Source organism: Glandiceps talaboti, chromosome 22, assembly GCF_964340395.1.
Source record: "Glandiceps talaboti chromosome 22, keGlaTala1.1, whole genome shotgun sequence".
Taxonomy (NCBI): domain Eukaryota; kingdom Metazoa; phylum Hemichordata; class Enteropneusta; family Spengelidae; genus Glandiceps; species Glandiceps talaboti.
In genome coordinates this window covers 4698996-4720608 of record NC_135570.1, presented here as the reverse complement: position 1 = coordinate 4720608, position 21613 = coordinate 4698996, and the positions used below count along the sequence as shown (strand labels likewise).

Sequence of the window (21613 nt, the reverse complement as noted above, 5' to 3'; positions counted from 1 at the left end):
AAGAATGCACTATTGCAATGTAATTTTGTCAAAAAATGAAGATAAAAGATAAGAAACATTTCAAATATTATGATCTTAAATTGTGAATCAAAAATTTTTTGTTTGTGCATGGTCTTACCTCTGTAACTTGGGCTGTATATGTTTCATTGAAGAATGGTGCAAATTCTTCAGTTCCATTAGTAGTAACATTAAAGTCAATATTCAAGGTGACAACCACAGAACTGTTGAGTGGTGGACTACCTGAATCTCGGGCATACACTGTCATGGAGTGTTGTTGGCCAAATGAGTAACCCAGAATGGGTTGCTGGAGAGTAATGGCTCCTGTTTGAAAGTTGACAGCAAATTTACCTACAACACAAAATAGAAGACATGCCATGATTTTAACTCTGCAATCTAAACAGACAGAACCAGTAAAAGATATTATTCAATGTATTGTGTGTTGAAGAGAATTACACTATCTTGAAATCATATTCATGGCAATAATTCATTTTTAAACATACTGAACTCTATAACTGTAAACACAGGTGCCTTTTGTTTTCAATGTAGTCAAAAATGGACAGACTGTTCTCATATTTGATATCTCTACAAATGATCAATTTTATGAATACCGATATACTGCCCTCTGTAGTCGAGTTGCTGGATATCTTTTGTCTTCATGACACTTTCATTCTTACCATTGTTGGTTTCTGTGAAGTAGATGACCTGATTCTGTTCATCCAAATCTGTGGCCTTGACACTGAGTACAGCTCTGCCAACTGGGTAGATTTCAGAGATTGTTTTACTGTATGAACTTTCAGAGAAGTCTGGTGCATTATCGTTAATATCTAGTACAGTCAGTGTTACTGTGGCATAGTCGACATTCACGCCATCACTAGCACTGACGTTAAGCTGCATTGTTGGAGTATTTTCTCTGTCTAACTTTTCATTGGTCTTAATTTCTCCTGATGCACTGTCGATAGTAAAAGCTGTTGGACTGTCGACTATAGCATAGGTAACAACATCACTGGGATCAGCATCTGTAGCTGTCACCTGTGAACGTAACAAATTTTATAAGAATCAAGATTTCAACCTCAGACGTCTCCTAAGCCAGATTTGCCAATTTTGTAATTCTATTTCTGAGAGGTCTGCTACATTTTATCTTCTGGCTCAACCAAAATTTTACCAACAGAGATATTTGTCAAGCAAGACTAATAAAATGTAGCAACATTTAATAGTAAGATTTTTGTTGAGCCAGATGATAAAATATCTTTTGGGCAAATTTTTTGTTCAGTCTGATGTTACAATGTAGCACTGTTGGTCAGATTTTTGTTGAGGCAGACGATAAAATGTACAATCTTGGCAAGATTTTTGTTGGGGTACATGATAAAATGTACAGTGTAGGTAAGATTTTTATTGGGGTAGATGATAAAATGTAGCAGTGTAGGTAAGCTCTTTGTTGAGGCAGATGACACTTTGTTTCAGGTCACTTTGTAGTCCATGTACCACTGTTGTAAAAACTTCACATTACCTGTACTACAAACACCGCTGGGTCTTGTTCTTCTTCAATGCTTACAACATACGTCTCCGGATTAAACATTGGTGAATTGTCATTAACATCTTGGAGTGTAATAATAACACTTGCACGGCCAACTCTAGGGGGATTACCACCTGTACAAATCAAAGCAAATTAATCACATGAGAAGAAGAATCCAGCAATATTGTACAATTTTTGTGTTGACAGGTCCAGTTTGGTTTTGGATTAAAAAATTAGAAGTGAAAAATTGTTGTCAGACAGAACTTTAAAAAATAGTTAATCCTGAACAACTTAGGAATAATCGTATGTAATCCATATGGTCCCACTGATAGGATAAATACTAATGTGAACACCTGGACTGAAATTCTGGCTGTGACATCAAAATTTCATTATTTCATTCTCACCATCGAGTTATTTTCACGCCACTATACTTTCTTGTTTTTGTTTTTACAGTTATTTTCGGGGGGGGGGGGGGATTTCTAATTCATAAGGGGGGAGAGGGAACTACATTTTGCCACCAAAATAGATGGTTTATCACTATTATTCCCTAAACAGGCGTCCATTTTTCTATCTGAAAATTCCCTAAATACGGGGTTGATAGAGGTAGAGATGTGTACCTATTCCATGCTTGGTAAAATTGTCTTGGAAAGGTCACACATTGTGTGTGCCCACTGAGTTTCTAGCATGACATTTGTAAAGGTAAGCAGTCATGTTCATGGGTAATGAATGACCTGTTAACTGCCCCCAACTGCTGAATAATCCTTAGTCATGGGTCACATTTTTGTTGAAAAATAATTGATTACAAAAGTTTAAATGTTTGGAACCTGGGTGACACACAACTCTTGTCTATACCTCATCCCCCCTCCAAACAATCTACTACAATGTACCTCTTAATACACTACATGCTATCTCTCATTGGTATCAAAGTGGTTGGATATGTGTATAGATACACTGTCTATCATCTTAACTTACCATCTTCAATGTGAACTGTCAGGCTGTATACAGGATAAGTCTTAATATCAATTACTGTACTGTTTCTCAGGGTGATTGTTCCATCACCACTGATGCTGAAGGCGTTGTCATGGTTACCTGCATCTAGGATACTATATGTGATGAAACCGTTCTGTCCTTCATCCCTGTCTGTTGCATTCACCTATCCAAGTAAGATGTTAAGAATGTTTCACACATAATTTTACTCACGTCACTGATTGTATGATGGCAATCCAAAGAGAGTGTATCTAAGCAAAAATTGTTAGTTATTGCTGAAATGGTGGAACTTTATTAAAAACAATGGTTCAAAGTTTCCTTCTGACTTTAATTGTCATTTCTACGTCATTCAGACTGTTAACATACGGTTATAAATTGAAACATGTACATATATATTTAATAATTATATCTAAAACTTCCTTCAGCATTCTAAATACAGCTATGTAATAATTTTAACATTTGTGTCTGTCACCCTCCTACTATTATGCTGTCTTTGCATTTCACATATATATATATTATCATATCATATCATAATAACAGCTGGGTAAGGCTAAGAGCCTATAAGCTGGTCCGCAAAACAATTTAAATTAAAATAGTGTCAATCCATGTCCTTATGGCTGTAGTGAGAAGTCAAAGTTCGTAGAATATTTCCAGTGTTCATATATTCAGTGATGTGGAGTGTATTTTCGTTTGTTTTTTAGTTGTTGATGAATCTGAGGACAATTTTCTGTGGTTTTATATGCAGACAATATCATAAAAATAAATTGAATTGAACCGTATACTCCATTTGTTCATGCCAAGATTCCTCGGCACAAACGCTGTAGGTTGGAAATAATTTCCGTATGAAAAGATACCTTACTTGAGGTGTGAACTGACTGTCAATCGGTTATTGCTCTGAAAATATCACTGTTTGCTCTAGAGTTAAACCCCAAGGTTTTAATCCCATAAACATTGTGATCTTTTGTTCCACTTGATCGGTAGTTTATTTACTCTCTGGGTAGTCATAAGCCATTAATTTGGTAACACGGAATTTTTCCGCGTTCAGGGAATTAGCCTAGATACATGGTTTGTGCCAGCCAATCCCCTCATGTTAACCAACTGACAGACTCATTACTAAGGTGTTACAATGAGAATCATAAAACCAAGTATAGCTTACCTGTACAACTACAAAGTTGTCAGTTTCATTTTCATTCATGTCAATTTCATACACCTCTGGTGAAAACGTTGGTGGATTATCATTCACATCTAACAACGAGACCGTCACAGTTCCATCTGTTGTGTGTTCTCCATCTGTTGCCGTGACAACTATATCATAACTGTTGGTTTGTTCATAATCAAGAATACCTGCCACCTGGATGTCCCCAGAGTCTGAAACGCTGAAAGGTGCTGAAAAATATTTTGAAATTTTATTGTAGAGGACATGACCAAATTTCAACGCCAGCCATGTTTGCTATCCTGTCAATAGTGAAGGACAGTCAAGAACACATGACAATAATACTTCAGATTATCATCCATTCATTGACATTCCTGGTCTTTTTTTGATAAAAACACCAGCCAAATCCTCATTTCAGGGAAAACACTATGTTGTACCTAAGTTATTGGGTTTAACTTCATATTGCACCGAAATTTAGCTCAACATAGCTTTGTCAGTGTTTTCTGAAGTCACAACGCATGCGTCATCATATACTTTAGACTACAATCATTACAATATGAATATGGTACATTCACAGAAGTCAGATATATTTACAACCAAAGCCAATCATTTCACATGCCGTTATTTGTATATTTATGGCAAATTCAGTCAACTGTAACCATGACTACCAAGAATTACAAGTCTTCTGAGCACTGGAAAGCAGAAAAACACCAACTGTAGGTATGTACTCACCACTAGACAGCTCACTATATGTAAGTATATACTCACCACTAGAGGGCGTGCTGCTTGTAATGGAGTAGGTAATTGTATCGCCATCGTCATCTGTTGCCGTTACACGACCAACAATTGTGTTCATTGCAGAGTTCTGTTGTAGAAATTATGACATTTTAGCAAACACATTTCAAAGCTATTTTTCTTCATCATTCTTGGTGGTAAATGAAGTCAAATTTCATTAATTAATGTTTCTTTTAGGGCAGTATGTAGGTAACATCTAACCATGTTCTTCAACCGAAAAATAATTACACAGCATGAAATCTATGCATTGGTGAAGTGGAGCATGTTAATCCTTAGTCGATTGGAAAAATGAAAAATTTAACACTGTATGAAAATTTTGCATCTCCACAATGACTAAGCTCCTGAGGAAGCCAATCAAAATGTAACTTCTTGGAAGAGGTACCACAACAATTTAGGAACACAACACTTGGATGACATGCTTATAATTAGATGCAAATTTATTCATAAATGACACCTGTAAGCTAAGATTATATCAGTAGAAGGCAGAGAGTAGGATTTAGCTAAAAACATTATTATACTTACTTCAGGAACTTGAAAGTTGTAACCATTCATGAACTGAGGTGGATTATCATTAATGTTAAGAATATTAATGATGACAGATGCAGTTCTGAAAAGGAAATTAAAGTTTGTATTAAATATTCAAAAGTGTAAACAATTACTGTAGAATTCTTTATCAATGCTGGATTATACAGTACCAGCAATCTAGGAATACTATTCAACTCTCTAGACTTATATTTGAGGTATATACATAAAGAAAAACTACCCCCTCCCCGTGCCACCTCAGTAAATGGGTTGCTTTTTTGGCCTAAAAATCACTGAAAATGGGTTAATTTTTCATCTGAAAATTTCTTAATCAAGGGGTCGATAACATGGGAAACATCTTTATGTTTTAAAAATACCTTCTAAGCACAGAATAAAAGTAAATAGCTGGAGGATTGTGACTAGAAATCCCTAACAATGGGTCTGTTCTAGAATTATCAAGATGTTTGGTTCGCACACCCCTGGGGAGTATTGTTTATAATACAGTGTTTTTGCTAAGGGCGGTAAGTAGGTAAAATTTACCTGTATTCCACTGTCATTTTTCCAGGGTTCCCTACCAGTGTTTTGCTAAGGGTGGTAAGCATGTAAAATCTACCAGGATTCCATGTCTTTTTACCTGGGTTCCCAAACAAAATTACCATAGATTTCATGGGGAAACGCTGCCATTTTTACCCTTTCTGCTAATACCAGGGTTCCCCAACCTTAGCAAAAAAACCTGATAATTACCCAGTGTTATTGCTGGCTCCACCATCAGTTGCCGTCACTTTGTATTCAAGTTTTTTCATGACCTCATAGTCTACTGGCATCTGTAGTTCTATGGTACCACTGTTATCAATAGTGATTCCATTACTAGGTTCAATGCTATAACTGATGATTTCTCCATTTGTACCAGAATCATTGTCTGTTGCTAACACTGTTGTAACACTTATTGGTAATGTTGGTGGCAATGTTGTTTCATTCATATTGATCTCATAGACCGCTGTGTTAGGATTCAATTCAGAATTGTAATGTAAGGTTAGGTCAAATTGTTTGTGATCAGCCAATAATATGCAAGACTTTAAAATGACAACAAAACTTGTCATAGAGAATTTAGTTCTTTACAGGCCTTAAACAACAACTTGATATTGTACTTTGAAAACAGAATACCATGTGTACCAAATCTCAGAAAATAAATCTATCAGATAGAATTTGAGGAAAAGAAAACAGCTGTCCTTTCCATTTTCACAAGTCAGATTAATCACACAGAATCGATTTGTGTTTAGAATAAATCTCAAAGAATATACAGTCCAATAAATACAGATATGGCACTCTCTTTCTTAGACATAACCTGGGGAAGTTAACAAATAAAAAGAAAATGTTATTTGCGTGAAACAAATTAGAACAAATCAAACTTCAAAAATTATACATATAAAATATTTACATAATTATACAAACATTTGCTTATGATGTACAAGTCTGAAACTTTTCTGTTACTTTTCTAAAGAAAACTGCAACCAATTCTCAATTAAAATCACAGGAAAAATGAGTGACCATGTAAACAGAGGTCAAAATTAGATCTCAAAAGTAACTTATTTTAAAATCCAAAATGGCCATAAAATACGATGTTGATTTCCTTGAAAACAATGCAACCCTCTCCCCATCCCCATCCTCATAAATTTCTGTTATTATTTAAATAGGCCCAGGAACAAACTTTCGTAAGAAAAAGTTGTGAGAACTATAATGACTTGCAGGTAAACTGGCTACTGTCAGTCACATTCAGGAGATTCTGAATCAAGCCATGTCGTGTGTATGTACCACAACATTAAAGCTGCGCCAGCTGTAAATGGACTTTTTTTTCTGATCAGAAAACCAAATATTCATTCAGTGAAAATTATTAAAATACAGTTAATTAGACATTGTACATGTGAAGTACAGGTCAAATTTATCCACAAGTAGGACAGTAATAGGTTGGAATTGTGATTCATAGGGTCACTGATTTTATTTTTGGTATGGACCAAAAATCAATTTGATTGGATTATTGAACCATATAATGTGTACAACTACACAAATTTGTTTATCCACAGGTGATTCAATACTGTGAAGGTTGTACAATATTACAAATAAGTCATTAAATCTAACAAAACAGTGTCAAGAAATGGTCCAGTTGTAGCGAGTGTACCTTTAATGAGAAATTTCCAATTACAGCTAGTGTACCTTTAATGAGAAATTTCCAATAAACAAAACAAATAACAACACACCATAGAGAATTCATGAAATGGGTTATATATATCTTTATTGACTAAACTCAAAATCACACATCACAATGGAACATAAAGCTATTATATTTGGAGAGGAGGAAAAGAATATGAGAATGAGGATTAATCATGCACACACATCAAATCATATCACACAATGTTAAATTGATCATATCAAATATGAAATGATTAGTGACTTTCATTTGAATTATAAACCAAAGTGACTGCCACAGTAATTTTGGTTATCTATTTTCTGAAATTCAAAATTGAATAATACGCAATAAAGAGATATTTACAAAAATCTAAAAATGGTTTCAATGAAAGTGTCAATTGAAAGTAATGAATATTTAACACAAAAATGTTACATATATCACTTCTTAGGACGTGAAATTTATAACAAGATTGTTGAATTTAATTGAAACACTTTACTGCTGTTCTTTATTTTGAAATATGAATACAAGAATCACTTTCAAGATATATCGACTTACCTTGTTTGAATACAGGACTATTATCGTTGATGTCACTGACGGTAATTTCAACAACAGTGGTATCATCTGGAGTGGTAATGTCTCCATCAGACACTGTTACCTGGAAAGAAAACAAACCAAACAGTGAATTCCTAGTAGGTGTAAAATGTACAATCATTGTATTTATCTGGGTGTATGAAAACTGTGGTAGATGGCAATTTAACACATGTGAACGTCAATTTGGTGGACAGTGCTAGGGCAAAGTAAACATTACTTGTAAATAACTTAATATCCAGTCAGCCCACCGTATTCAGTGTAACTGTCATTGATACTTTTCACAACAGTACAATACAGAAATATGACTATACTCATAAAGTATGTTTGCAAGACTTATTTCTGAAGGAAAGTATTTGCGTGAATTTAGCCGGAAAACATATGACTACAGTTGAATTTCAAACAATTCAGCATAACAAGTCAACAGCACACTGAATATACAGGACGCCAAATTTTCTATTTGAGAACTAACCTACCTAGCAATTTTGTTCTCTTTGAATAGAAATAACATCTCGATATCTAAATTACACATTATAACATTTTATCATCTTGAATGTGTTTAAATTTTTACCTAAAACACTCTTAGGAACTTCACTACAGCTATCAAAACTACTTGGCAAGTATTTTCTAGGTTTAAACTTAATCAAAAATACCAAAAATTTTACCTAATTTGCATATCATCATTCATGTCAGTTTGTAATGAATAGTTTAATAAAGGAATATATCCCTATCGATTTCAAATTTCAGACATGTCTACCAATGTAAGAAGTTCTGGTGTTAAACTTTTTGTTACCCAAAGTCATTTTTAGATCTAATTGGCACATCACAATAGGGTCATGTCATGAACAATCCCTAATCAACATCAACCCCCCCCCCCCCAACACGCACACACACGCACATGCACAGACAACAGAGAGACAGACAGACAGACAGACAGACACACACACACACACACACACACACACACACACATTTTTTTAAATACATAGCATAAAACAAACAAAAATACACTTACAGAAAGGTTGAAAAAAGTTTGGTAGTTTGGTGGATCTCTGTCTATATCTCCAATAATTGTAATATCTCCATTTGTAGGGTGGACAGAGAACAGGTTCTGATCATTTCCTGCATCGATAAAGTAGGTCATATCTGATAATGTAGGGTCAGGATCTTCAGCTGTGACAGTTACCACGGTAACACCTACTGTACTGTGTTCAGATACATCAGCTAAGTAAGAGTCATTTAAGAAGACAGGACCATGGTCATTGATATCCTGTGAAGAAATAGAGTTAAATATATGAAGACTTATTTGGAACACTGAGCTTGTAACTCCATTAAAGTTATATCAATTCTACTGGCAAATATTTTTTTATTCTCTCTTTTCCACAACAATTTACTTATGTTGTTATATTGGCTAAAGTATGAGTATATTCAAGTGGATCGCCAATCCAGGAAATAGAGACATTTTCATAAATTATGTGTTCTGGAGAGTCATTTCATGATTTTACATCACCTACAATTACACACGATTTCAGAGAAACACCATTTGAACTTCTGCCTGGAAGGTTTGCAGTGGGTCACATTGCATCATGGGAGTCAGAAGAAATGCATATACAATAGGTTAATAATGAATATTCGTGACACCTAAGTGCATGCTACCGTCAGTAAAACCTCCTTGGATTGATTTGCATATTTAATCATAACGCACCTGTACATTAATGATAACATTCTTTGAGTTATTATTCCCACTGCCAACATAAGGTTCCACATTATAAGCAGTAACTTCCAATATAAATTGTCCTCCATCAGTTTCAAGATTAATGGCTGTCTTCACACTGATTTCACCAGTGGTACTGATTTCAAAATGGCCACCATCATTACCATCACTGATCAAATATGCTGTATCATCATTGGGAGGTGAATCATCATCTGTTGACTGTAAGAAGAAAGTTATTTGAGCTGGCTTTATGATCAAATTTATGTACGATTGGTAGTTTCAAATACTGTGAATGTAGTCATTTTTGGTCCACAAAACTTTATAGAAAGACAATGTTGTCACAGTTTGGTTTCATTTCATTTAGTTTGGTGGATAAACAATTGTTTACTACAGTTATGAGTGGATCACAATGGAAACAACTGTAATAATCTTTTTTGTGTCATCCTCGGCAAAAGTATTCAGTACTGTTATCTTTTTGTATTTCCTGCGAAGTGATTGTTGTTGTCTTGCATATCCATTTTTGTTTGTGATTTTCTGAATAGTTTTTGCCAAATCAAACCAAACCAAATCAAATCAAATCAAACCAAATCAAATCAAATCAAACCAAACCAAACCATATCAAACGAAATCAAATCAAATCAAACCAAATCAAATTAAATCAAACCAAATCAAATCAAATCAAACCAAATCAAATCAAATCAAATCAAACCAAATTAAATCAAATCAAATCAAATCAAATCAAACCAAATCAAATTAAATCAAACCAAATCAAATCAAATCAAATCAAATCAAACCAAATCAAATCAAATCAAATCAAATCAAATCAAATCAAATTAAATCAAATCAAATTAAATCAAATCAAATCAAATCAAATCAAATCAAACGAAATCAAATCAAATCAAATCAAATCAAATCAAATCAAACCAAATCAAATTAAATCAAACCAAATCAAATCAAATCAAATCAAATCAAATTAAATCAAATCAAATCAAATCAAACCAAATTAAATCAAATCAAATCAAATCAAATCAAATCAAATCAAATCAAATCACTTAAAGTATTGTATTGATTTGAAATAAATCTGTTACAAAGAATTTACCAGTGAAAGTGATTTCATTTTCACACTGAATAATTTTGGTGCAAAAACAATGTTTTATCTAAATAAACTAAAATCAAGTTCTATATTTCACAATTTTAATTCCTCATAAATACATGTTTACTATAATAATATATCTAATATGTGTAGTTATCCTGGCTTACTTTTCCTTTTTAACCCCCCCCCCCCCAATATATTTGTCATGTTCAAATTATTTTTAAATAATTATCATTTGCTTAATTTCTATTACAAAGTGCTTACAATGTACTGCATTCTGCAAATCATATAATACAATAGCTGCTTCAAATTTGCTATTATCTCAACTTTTCCATACCTGCAGTATAATTATCACCATGCCAACAGCATCACCTCCTTCATCTAAATCACCTTCATAGATTCCATCTTGTGAGAACACAGGTAAATTATCATTAATATCTACAACTGTAATGCTAATTAGCACCACTGTACTTCGTGCTGACTCTCCATTATCAGATGCAACTACATACACTTGGTACACGTCTTGAGTTTCTCTGTCAAGTTCAACACCAGTAGATAATATACCAGTACTATCGACTGTGAAATAGCTGTAAGGAAAAGATACACAAATGAAAACAAAGTGAAGCTTAAAGGGGGCACAAGCTGAGTTTGTATAATTTGGGGTGAGATTTATACTGGGTATTTAAAAGCCGCTGATAGTATTCTACTTACTGAAGTATATGTACCATAAATTGGAATTAACTGAACTCAAGCCTGGTATTAAGATATAACATATGAACGATCTGATGACATAATTTTTGATATGTGTCAAAAAATGTCAAGGAATCCATGCTAAGCAATCAACTGTTCTAACAAAATTTAGAAGTCAATTATACAGTCCTGGATGGCATGCATCAACAGTAACATGATACTATAATAGTTTAGTCAAGGTTTAATTTTAAAGATTTTCACTTGAGTAAAGAGTTTATAAACTCGGCTTGTGTTACTTTAATTCTAAGTGTTTGTTTGTTTGTTTGTTTGTTGTATTTCAATGAAGTGTATTGTTAGTCTTTTTTTAAAACTGTGTGATTGTTAGTAAATTACTTTAAAATTAAAACACAAACACAAAAGGGAAATATACAACAAAACATAACATATATAGTTGTCACCACAAATAATTCTCATTGATAAGAAAGACTACAACTTACCCATTCATGTCAAAAGGTGGCATAAATGAATACAATATTTCAGCATTTCTACCCAAATCTTTATCGGTGGCCTAAATTCAAAATTGAAAAACAACAGACATCAGTAAACAGTAATGGTTTGGTTCACTTTATGAAATCATGATACATTTGAGAGTTTCGGTAACAATAAAATCCGAATGGATTTTTTTACACCAGTATCTGAAATCTGAAGGATTCTCGCTCACTACCAATTTACTCCCTGATCGGCCAGATATAGTTAATTAACAACCTAAGTGGTTCTCAATCCCCCTTAGACATAGCTTTATATGATGAGGAGCAAGACCAAGTACTGATAGCGTTCAGTGTAGTGTTGAAGGTTTGTACATCAGGTGTACAGTAAACTTCTGTTGGTATATTATAGAGTACGTTTTCCATTGGGGCAGTGTTGAGTAGTAGTAGTACATGTATAGTCTTAATTCAGCTATTTATTCTTTCATCTCATCAGTGGAGTCATGTGGATTACTCAGCAGTATTGTTGTTAAGGGTGGTAAGCAGGTAAAATCTACTGGGGTTCCCCTGTCATTTTACTAGGATTCCCAAACAAAATTATGGTAGATTGTATGGGAAACTGTACAAGTTTTAACCCTTTCCCCATTCTGTGTACCAAAGTTCCCCAACTGTAGCGTAACACTGCATTCAGGACCCACTTTTTCTAAAGCTCTGCCAATCAACTACCTTATCTTTGCCTTTTTATTTTTATCATGATTCATGAAGATATAAAATAGATTTCTGACAATGTAGTACTGATTGACTTACACTGATGCTACCAATGGTTTCATTGTCCAGTCCTTCTGTTGCATTGAAAATGTATGAATTGTAGTCAAAGACAGGAGCATTATCATTGACATCGTCAATATTGATGGTAAGGTTCACACTAGTGCTCTAGGAAAGGAAGAAATAAAGATACATACACTTAGAATATTTTAATGTATAGTTAGTAATTGTCAATCAATTACTCAATTAATTGATGCCAATCCATAAATTAATCAATCTGTCTATCAAATAATCAATTAATCAATCAATTGATCAATCAATCAATCAATCAATCAATCAATCAATCAATCAATCAATCAATCAATCAATTAAATTGTATCAAGATATTTTATATCAGCTGTTAATATTCATTTGTATCAAAATTTGAATGTTATAGAATGAGAAAACATGCGACCCCTCTGCAACTGGAAACACTTCTAAATCACGACTCATGTTTGACATCAGTCTTGCACTGAGGAAAATCTTACTAAGCAAAACTCCTATCCATGGGTTCTAAATTATTTCATTTTATTGGTTTGTTTGTTTGTTTGTTTGTTTGTTTGTTTGTTTCATTCAGCACAATTAAAATGCAAAGATTACAATATAAATCACCTACAACACCAAACTTTTATTCTTTGGATAACAAAGTAAAGTTGCAAGACTGGTTGAAAAGCAAAATGTAAAATACAATAAAAGCATAACTACTTACATAAATGCCATCTGTCACACTAACACTGACTATGTATACGTCCTGTTCTTCTCTGTTAAGTGTAGCAGCTGTTTGTATGACACCACTACACAAAAAAAGAAAAAGCAAGTTCACTGTTATTAAGAAAACAAATAACTATCGTCAAAATTATCCATTTCATGATTGAAAAGCTGAATTTTTTATAAATTGTTTGCTCGGTAGATGTAATCATTTCTCTTAGATGCATAATACAGATTCTAGGCTTGAGTTCATTCAAGTGGTGTATATCTGTTTAATACTGAACACATATATAAAATACTTCATGTTCCAGTTATCAAAGTTCTGATCGTTTCCCATGTAAGAATCACAAGAGGGCACCCAGCTTTGGCAAAGTCTAGCGAATGTCATTTTCAGACCGGACATTCCATTGAGATTACATTGAGCGGTGGGTTGGGCCATCTATGCATATATATACTTTAATATATTCAATAACCTATGACCTCGGGGAATCTCTGCATGCAAGTGTTGACAAACACATTTACGTCATTACTATGGCTTATCGGTTTATGGTAATTGTGAGTTTGATGAGTGTGTAGACGTTGTCATTCACACATTTCAGTTAACGCATTGGTGGTTATTTATACAAGCCCCTCCTCAAGATGAATATGCATGAAAATTTAGCTATTGTCCTCTGTTTGTGCTTGTCGCTAATACGGTTCTCTGATTGGCAGTTATTTATATCCTGATGACATTCGCTAGACCTCGGATGTTCCATCCTCGATAGCGTTGTTCGGCTGTGTGTCGTATTTTATCGGAAGAACATCCGAGGGCTAGCTGATAGACTACACTCCTAGTGGCCAAACTATGAAATCTTTTAACTCTCTGATAACCAGAATGTGGCATATTATCTATAATTCAATCAAAGTTTCTCTGTGTATGTTGAATAAACACACCAATTAGTGACTAATTCATCAGAAAATAGCAGTGTTATACACTGATCAATTATCAAACTAACTATAGCATGTCAAATAACAATAAAGATCATTAAAATGGAGTAAAATGAAAATTTATTTATTACCTGATGTTGTTTATAACAAACGTTGAAGATTCATCATCTATAGAATACACAAGATTACCTACAGTATCTGGGTCAGATGCCTGTGAAAGAAAAATGAATTTTTCTTAGAAATACAGAAATACAATGGCAGCATTTATATTGACATCAATATTGGCAGTGTTCAGGATGCTGAACTGCCTTAGAAATCAAAGACTTACATTTTTGCTGTTATTTTGTTCAAGAAAAAACCCCTATCTCAATTAAGAAAACTCCCTACCTCAATTAAGAAAACTCCCTATCTCAATTAAGAAAGAAAATAAATCAGGGGTACTATGCAAATTTTTAAAGAGGTCAAAATAATATTAAAATCAACTCATTCTAGAATCCAAAATCGCTGCCAAATATCGTCATTTTTTTTACACAAAGTGCAATTGGTGATTGCTGTTGTAACACTTACCAACATCTGTAAGACTGAGGTATCCAATGCAGCAGATTCATCAATATTAGCTGTGTAGATTGCCTTCTCAAACATTGGTACTATGTCGTTGATATCGAGCACATTCACAAACACATTCACTACAGCTGATCTAAATATAGGAAATGACAGACAAAATGGTGAGAAATATACCTATAGACAATAATGCTGTAATCATGATGTGTTATTGCCCACTGATGAAGCTGTACATCAGGAGTATGCTAATTAACTTGCTCTTGTTCTATAGTTGCATTCTGAACTGATGAACAAATTAAAGGCCAGGGTTTCAATCCCAGGTTCTTAGTGTTATCATATCACTGGAGACATAAGGATTAGATAGAATCATTCTGTTGTTCTGGACCAACTTTTTTCTATATCTCTGTTTATAGACAACTATTGTTCACACCTAGATTTGAATCCTAATCTGATATGAGCCTTTAAAGTTTATACTCTCAACAACTGAGCTTTTAACTTCAAATTACCTGCTTTTTCCATCCAAAGGTTGATCAGTGGCTTGTACTGTGATAACATAGCTATTCCTCAATTCATAATCCAGTTCTGTGTTATCTTGGATGAAGATGCTTCCATTGTTACCATGGATACCAAAGATATTATCCCCATTATCACTGGTTGTGTGGATACTGTATACAATGTCAGCATTGGTGTCCAAATCAACATCAGTTGCCATAACCTACATTTGTAAGTTTGAGGAAATAATTTAGTACTGTGCTGTGAAATTAATTTTGAGATGCCTCAGATTTTTTTAAAACTGTAGCCCTGCTGAATCATGAGCAACTAAACTGCGGAAATGAAAAAAGAATTGGTTTGATATCCTACAAAATATAACATTTGTTGTTCACAACCTGATTTGCTTAACACTAAATCTTAATACACGATGAACCACTGCCACTAGAGGGCACAATTTATCTGTTCAGTCATGTTCTGACAATGAACCATGTTAACTAAATTTACCCCAAGTCCTGCCATCATGCAGCCACCACACTGCAGTTTGTCTGAATTCTGGGTACCCTTGCATGATGCGAATACTCTGAAAACATTCTACATTGTGGGTAACCAAAAATGTGGTGTATTCACTCACTCATATTGTCATATTATCTTACCTCTAAGATTTCACTGCCATCATTTGCATCTTCAGTAATATTTCCCGAATACACTGATTTTTCAAATACAGGTGAATTATCATTCTCATCCAAGATTGTAATCATAATATCAACTGATTCTGTGAATGTTCCATCTGTTACCACGGTTACCAAATTATACTCATCATTGGTCTCTCTATCCAAATCTCCAGACACTATCAGTTCTCCAGTGTTAACATCAATCATGAACGGAACTAAATGTTAAACAGGAACCACAAATTAGGATTCCATTATTTTTATAAAATTTCAAAAACAAATGCACAGAATCAAAATTTTTAAAACTATATTCTGTTGTTGATCAAACAACTGCTCATTAACATTTAAAAAAAAAAAAAAATTTAAAAATGTTGTTTCTAGGTTAATAACCTAATCTAATCTAATCTTATCAAACTATTGTCACTATCCGAAAAGTCAAATTTACCCACCTTTACCCTACCTGTGACCCACCTAAATACCATCTCTGTCAAGGGGTAGTATGAGACAAAGTGACACTTTTGACTGTTTACAGCCCCCAGGGGAGAGATCACTGGAGGTAAATTAAGTCAAAGGTGGAACTTAGTCGCATACTCATCACATTTACACATCCTATGCTAAAGATTTACCCCGGTGGAAAGACATGGTCAAATATGACTTTTCGTATAGTGTGTGTTTGACCTTATCAAATTATTGATTATGACTACAATTACCAGTGGAACTTATATTTCTTGACAATTACGGCCGAGTTTTCATATTTCCAAATACAATGAAGAATAATCAAGATATATCAGACTGTACCTGAAGCACTATTTTGAATACTGTATTGTACACTATCACCATCATCATCTATGGCTTCTACTTTATTGATAACGACACCACTTCTAGAGTTCTGTGAAGAAAAACACAAATTCAGTTCACATTGACAGATTTACCATAATATTTTCAAAAAGTTCTAACAAGTTTACAAAAGTTCTAACAATTTACCTGTAATTAGTATGAATAAATTCAGATGACAGCTTTGTAGTGATACCCTACACTTTTAAAAATGAAACTTTGCATTTCAGTCTGAATAAAATTTGTTTATTTCTCTAAAGTGTAAATCTAGTTACTTATTTTCATACTCGCTAACTACAACTATCCATGACAACACCAAGTTTTGTTTATTTTCCAAGCAGAAATACCTCTAAAACTGCACTAGCTTGCAACTGGAATGTTTTTGGAAACTGTTTTGTTAGATAAATTGACTAATACTTGTAATATCGTACACCCTAGCCTGAAGAGTATTGAATCGCCCATGAGTAAACATATTTGTATAAACATATTTGTATAAACATATTTTTGTAAACATATTTGTGTAAACATATATCTGTACGCATGGTAGGATACAGTAAATCCAAAAAACCCCAGATTTTTTGGTCCGCACCCAAAAATCAGCGCCATCAATGCATTCATGATTTCAAACTATCACTGCACTACTTCTCGATAAAAGATACCACTGATTGACATGTACAATGTCTAATTATTGGTATTTTCACAATTATCAGTAATGTATTGTTGTTTGTTTGTTTTTTGTTTGTTTGTTTGAAAAATACTACTCTAGTGTACAGCTAATGCAGATTTAAAAGAAAGAACAGCAAATGGTGAAGAAAATGTCAGGATTTTTTACCTCATAAACCGTGAAGTTGAATGAAGAATCCAGATATCTTGGAGAATTGTCGTTAACATCATTAACAGTTATAACTACACCAATTGTACTGAAAATGAAATATACGTATTAGTATGCACATATTTACATAACAATCATTGAGAACCTGTTCAGAGATACAGTGAAACAGACAGACAGGCAGACAGACAGACAGAGACAGACAAACAGATAGACAGACAGACACACAGACAGACAGGTAGGCAGACAGACAGACAGACAGACAGACAGAGACAGACAGTGAAACAGACAGACAGACAGACAGACAGACAGATGGATGGATGGACAGACAGACAGACAGACAGACAGACAGGTAGAGACACACAGACAGCCAGGCAGACAGACAGGACAGGCAGACAGACAGACATGCAGACAGACAGACAGACAGACAGACAGACAGACAGACAGACAGGCAGACAGGCAGACAGGCAGACAGACAGACAGACAGACAGACAGACAGACAGACAGACAGACAGACAGACAGACAGACAGACAGACAGACAGACAGACAGACAGACAATGTTATTACAATACCTCTTGTGGATTATTGCACACTACACTGAAAGACAATCAATGTGAACACTCAGAATAAATTGATTAAATTTTTTTTTAAATTGCCGAAATGTTGGCAACAGAAAGTCAGAGTACACACTCACCCACTTCTAGGAGGATTACCACCATCCATTGCTTTGATAGTATATGTATATTGTTTGACTCCAGGGTCTAACACTCTAGTCAGAAATATCTCTCCAGTTGAATTGTCGATAACAAACACACCATCACCATTTTCAATTTCATAGCTAACAACATCACCATTGAAACCGTCATCTTTATCAGTCGCCATCACCATGCCAACATTGGTGTTCACTGTTGCATTTTCATTAACACGGAAATTATACTCGACTGTTAAAGTGAAATCAAATGAATTCTTGTTATTTTCGTACAATGTTTTCATACAGTTTTGATATTGGTGTCTTACCATTGTATTTTTATCGATATGAAAATTATGCTCCACTGTAAAAATTGAAAACAAATTTTACTACCAAACCAGAATGACTATATAGAGTTTCAATTATGTATGTAACACAGTGATTTTGAACAGGTTTCATTTTCTTAAAGTTTCAAAAGATTATTGAATGTATTAATTAAACATATACACACGAGTTCTGATCATTCAAGAAATAATTTTGGAGATGAAAACCAGGTAAGGATCTATGAAACTTAAGCAGCATAGGGGACCTAACAAAACACCGACTGAAGTAGTTCCAAACATGACATACCTTCTCCAAACACAGGCTCATTATCATTAGCATCAGTTATTGAAATATACATCAGACAGGTATCATTGTCTGTATTACCGTCACCATCACTAACAACAATCTAAGCAGAAGGGATGAAAAAATCATATTACTGTGATATATAACTCAATATAAACTAATAATATTCTACAATAATCTTTATTTATACTGGATAGTTCTTTAAGTATATAAACACTTGTCTCCCAAGAAGTCCAGTGAGGGCCATCCCTCATGGATTCAGTGTTAATATACTAGTGTATATATATATACATGGAAGCTAAAAGGTGTAAATATCTTAGATGTTCCAATATAAAACAATATGAAATCTGAAATGCATTCTTCGGTAACAATTCAGAGCTTGATTGAAAAAACAAACATACAAAAAAACACAATAAACAAACAACCATACATACTGTGAGAGTGAAGAAAGTTTGGTTGTTTGGTGGATCTCTGTCGATGCCTCCAACAACAGAGATGTCACCACTTGAAGGATTGATTTCAAAATGGCCCCCATCATTGCCATCACTTATCCAGTAAAACATATCAGATGGAATGGGATCTCTATCTACAGCTGTAACTGTTATAATAGTTGTTTCTATAGCAACATCTTCTGATATTGTTGTAGTGTAGGTGTCATTAGGGAATACTGGGCCATTATTGTTAATATCCTGGAAAAAATAACAAGAATTGCAATTTTATTTTCACTAAATTGTTGATTTAAACACACAACAGGGCATTGTGGGTAATCTATGCAAATGCAGGAACCTCAAACTGTCATGCATAGCATTGTCACCGAGATCTTGTTTTCACCTTATTTTTGATTCCCTGCGATATATGTGACTTCTAGTTTCTGTACAAACGGTTTGACATTAGTTATGTTGTTGGTGTTACAGAATATAAAAACTAAGGAAACACAGAGCCTAACCTTAAAGTTGGCCATTTGTGTCCTGGGTGACAGTGTTATGGCTTTAAAGACAACTAAAGTGTCAATTTACAAGTGATGTAGATCTGTGACATAATTCCAACAGTTGTAATCATATGTGACAATCTACACTGATATTTGATGTTTACGTAGGAAGCATGTGGAAACGTTTCATCACTAGAGGTTTGAGAACTTGATGCTCTCAAATACACTATCCATTGTCAGATGATGTCCGACTATACTTTTTTGATCATGTCCTATAATATGGACAGTAAAATTACATCAGTTCTACTGTCTTGGTAATATTTGTTCAACAGGTTGATGATTTTTGGACCTACCTGCACTGTTATGGTAACATTGACAGTGTTGTTACTTCCAACCCCATAGAAAGGTTCCACATTATAAGCAGTAACTTCCAATATAAATTGTCCTCCATCAGTTTCAAGATTAATGGCTGTCTTCACACTGATTTCACCATTGGCACTGATTTCAAAATGGCCGCCATCATTACCATCACTGATCAAATATGCTGTATCATCATTGGGAGGTGAATCATCATCTGTTGACTGTAAACAAAGTTTGTTGCAATTTCAGTAAAAACAAAATGAATTTTTTTTAATTTAACTGCAGTCCTGCCCAGTGAACATAATTTGGAAAAAACATCACGAACATCAGTCAAATGGTGATATTTTGGTTGCAGCAATGTTATAAATCATGTACCTCTTTGTGGCTCCATAAGAACCTGCCCCAAAGAAGGGGGAATAATTATCCTTCTTGTACTATCATGTGCTACAATGTTCAGTCTTGGGACACTGGAACCATTTGGAATCAAAAAACAAGTTACATATTAAATTCCCCACCTAATTTTTAATGCATGCCTGGTGGTAGTAAGACATTGTACGTTATATCTCTTCTGCATGACACGTACTGACCAATTGATTGTGTCCATTTCAAAAACTAACAAAAACACCAAACTTTGTCAAAGAGTCATTTTATTTAAGGAGATGCTCAAATGTCAAGGTCAAGTTATGTTACTGCAGGGGCTGTTTTGATGAATTATCACTTGTGCCTACTAAAGCCAATTTGACCGACGCACACAATTTCTAGTGACACATGAAAATTTGGTGTTCTCCTATCTCTTACTCTGTGCAGACCAGTGTGCCCTCTAAGCCAATTTGACGTGCCACTGATGCACACGATTTCTAGTGACCTACCAAAATTTGGTGTTCTCCTATCTCTTACTATGTAGAGACTCACAAGAAATGTCAGTTTTTATCATTTTGACCCACAACAACAAAATTTGGCTATCATTAGAGGGCACACTGATGACTTCTCAATAGTAATAGATGCAATGTTTTCTCACCTGCACTGTCACAACACCAGAACCAACAGCTGCATCACCCTCATCAACATCACCTTGATAATTACTTTGTGAGAACACTGGTAAATTATCATTAATATCAAGAATATCAATGGTGACAGGAACAGCTGTACTTCGGGGATATCGTCCCTTATCAGATGCAACGACATAAATGTCATAACTGTCCTTCAATTCTCGATCCAGTTTAGTAGCTGCAGTCATAATTTCTCCATTGTCATTTACTGAAAACCAGCTGTAAGATGAAAAGATGGAAATGTCAAGATTTTCAAGGATTTCAAGGATTAATATGAAATTCCAGGATTTTCAAAGAGTGAACAAACCGAAGATTTAAGTTGATACACTGTGTAGTTTATAAATTTAATAGGTATACTTACCCAGATGTATCAACAGGTGGTTGGAAAGAGAATGTTATTTCAGAATTAGTG

General features: G+C 34.2%; 2 protein-coding genes across 2 annotated transcripts in view; both read right to left on the bottom strand.

The window, feature by feature from the left end:
* Positions 1-21613, bottom strand: part of LOC144452437 (cadherin-23-like) — a 135248-nt gene that overhangs the window by 43032 nt on the left and 70603 nt on the right. The window contains exons 38-45 of the mRNA XM_078143530.1: positions 5715-5967; positions 4971-5055; positions 4422-4518; positions 3657-3886; positions 2486-2666; positions 1508-1647; positions 675-1029; positions 119-348 (exon numbers count right to left, since the gene is read on the bottom strand). Of these exons, the coding sequence (XP_077999656.1) occupies positions 119-348; positions 675-1029; positions 1508-1647; positions 2486-2666; positions 3657-3886; positions 4422-4518; positions 4971-5055; positions 5715-5967 (1571 nt within the window). The remainder of the gene's footprint in view (positions 1-118; positions 349-674; positions 1030-1507; positions 1648-2485; positions 2667-3656; positions 3887-4421; positions 4519-4970; positions 5056-5714; positions 5968-21613) is intronic.
* LOC144452198 (cadherin-23-like) lies at positions 6305-21389 on the bottom strand. Its single transcript, XM_078143246.1, has 19 exons — positions 21171-21389; positions 20146-20373; positions 19299-19553; positions 18868-18967; positions 18244-18490; positions 17552-17639; positions 16684-16774; positions 15871-16103; positions 15232-15440; positions 14732-14861; positions 14296-14375; positions 13239-13323; positions 12533-12658; positions 11738-11808; positions 10888-11137; positions 9449-9676; positions 8759-9013; positions 7711-7810; positions 6305-6315 (listed from the first exon to the last, which is right to left on the bottom strand). The coding sequence occupies exons 1-19, from the start codon at positions 21387-21389 to the stop codon at positions 6305-6307; spliced, it is 3006 nt and encodes a 1001-aa protein (XP_077999372.1).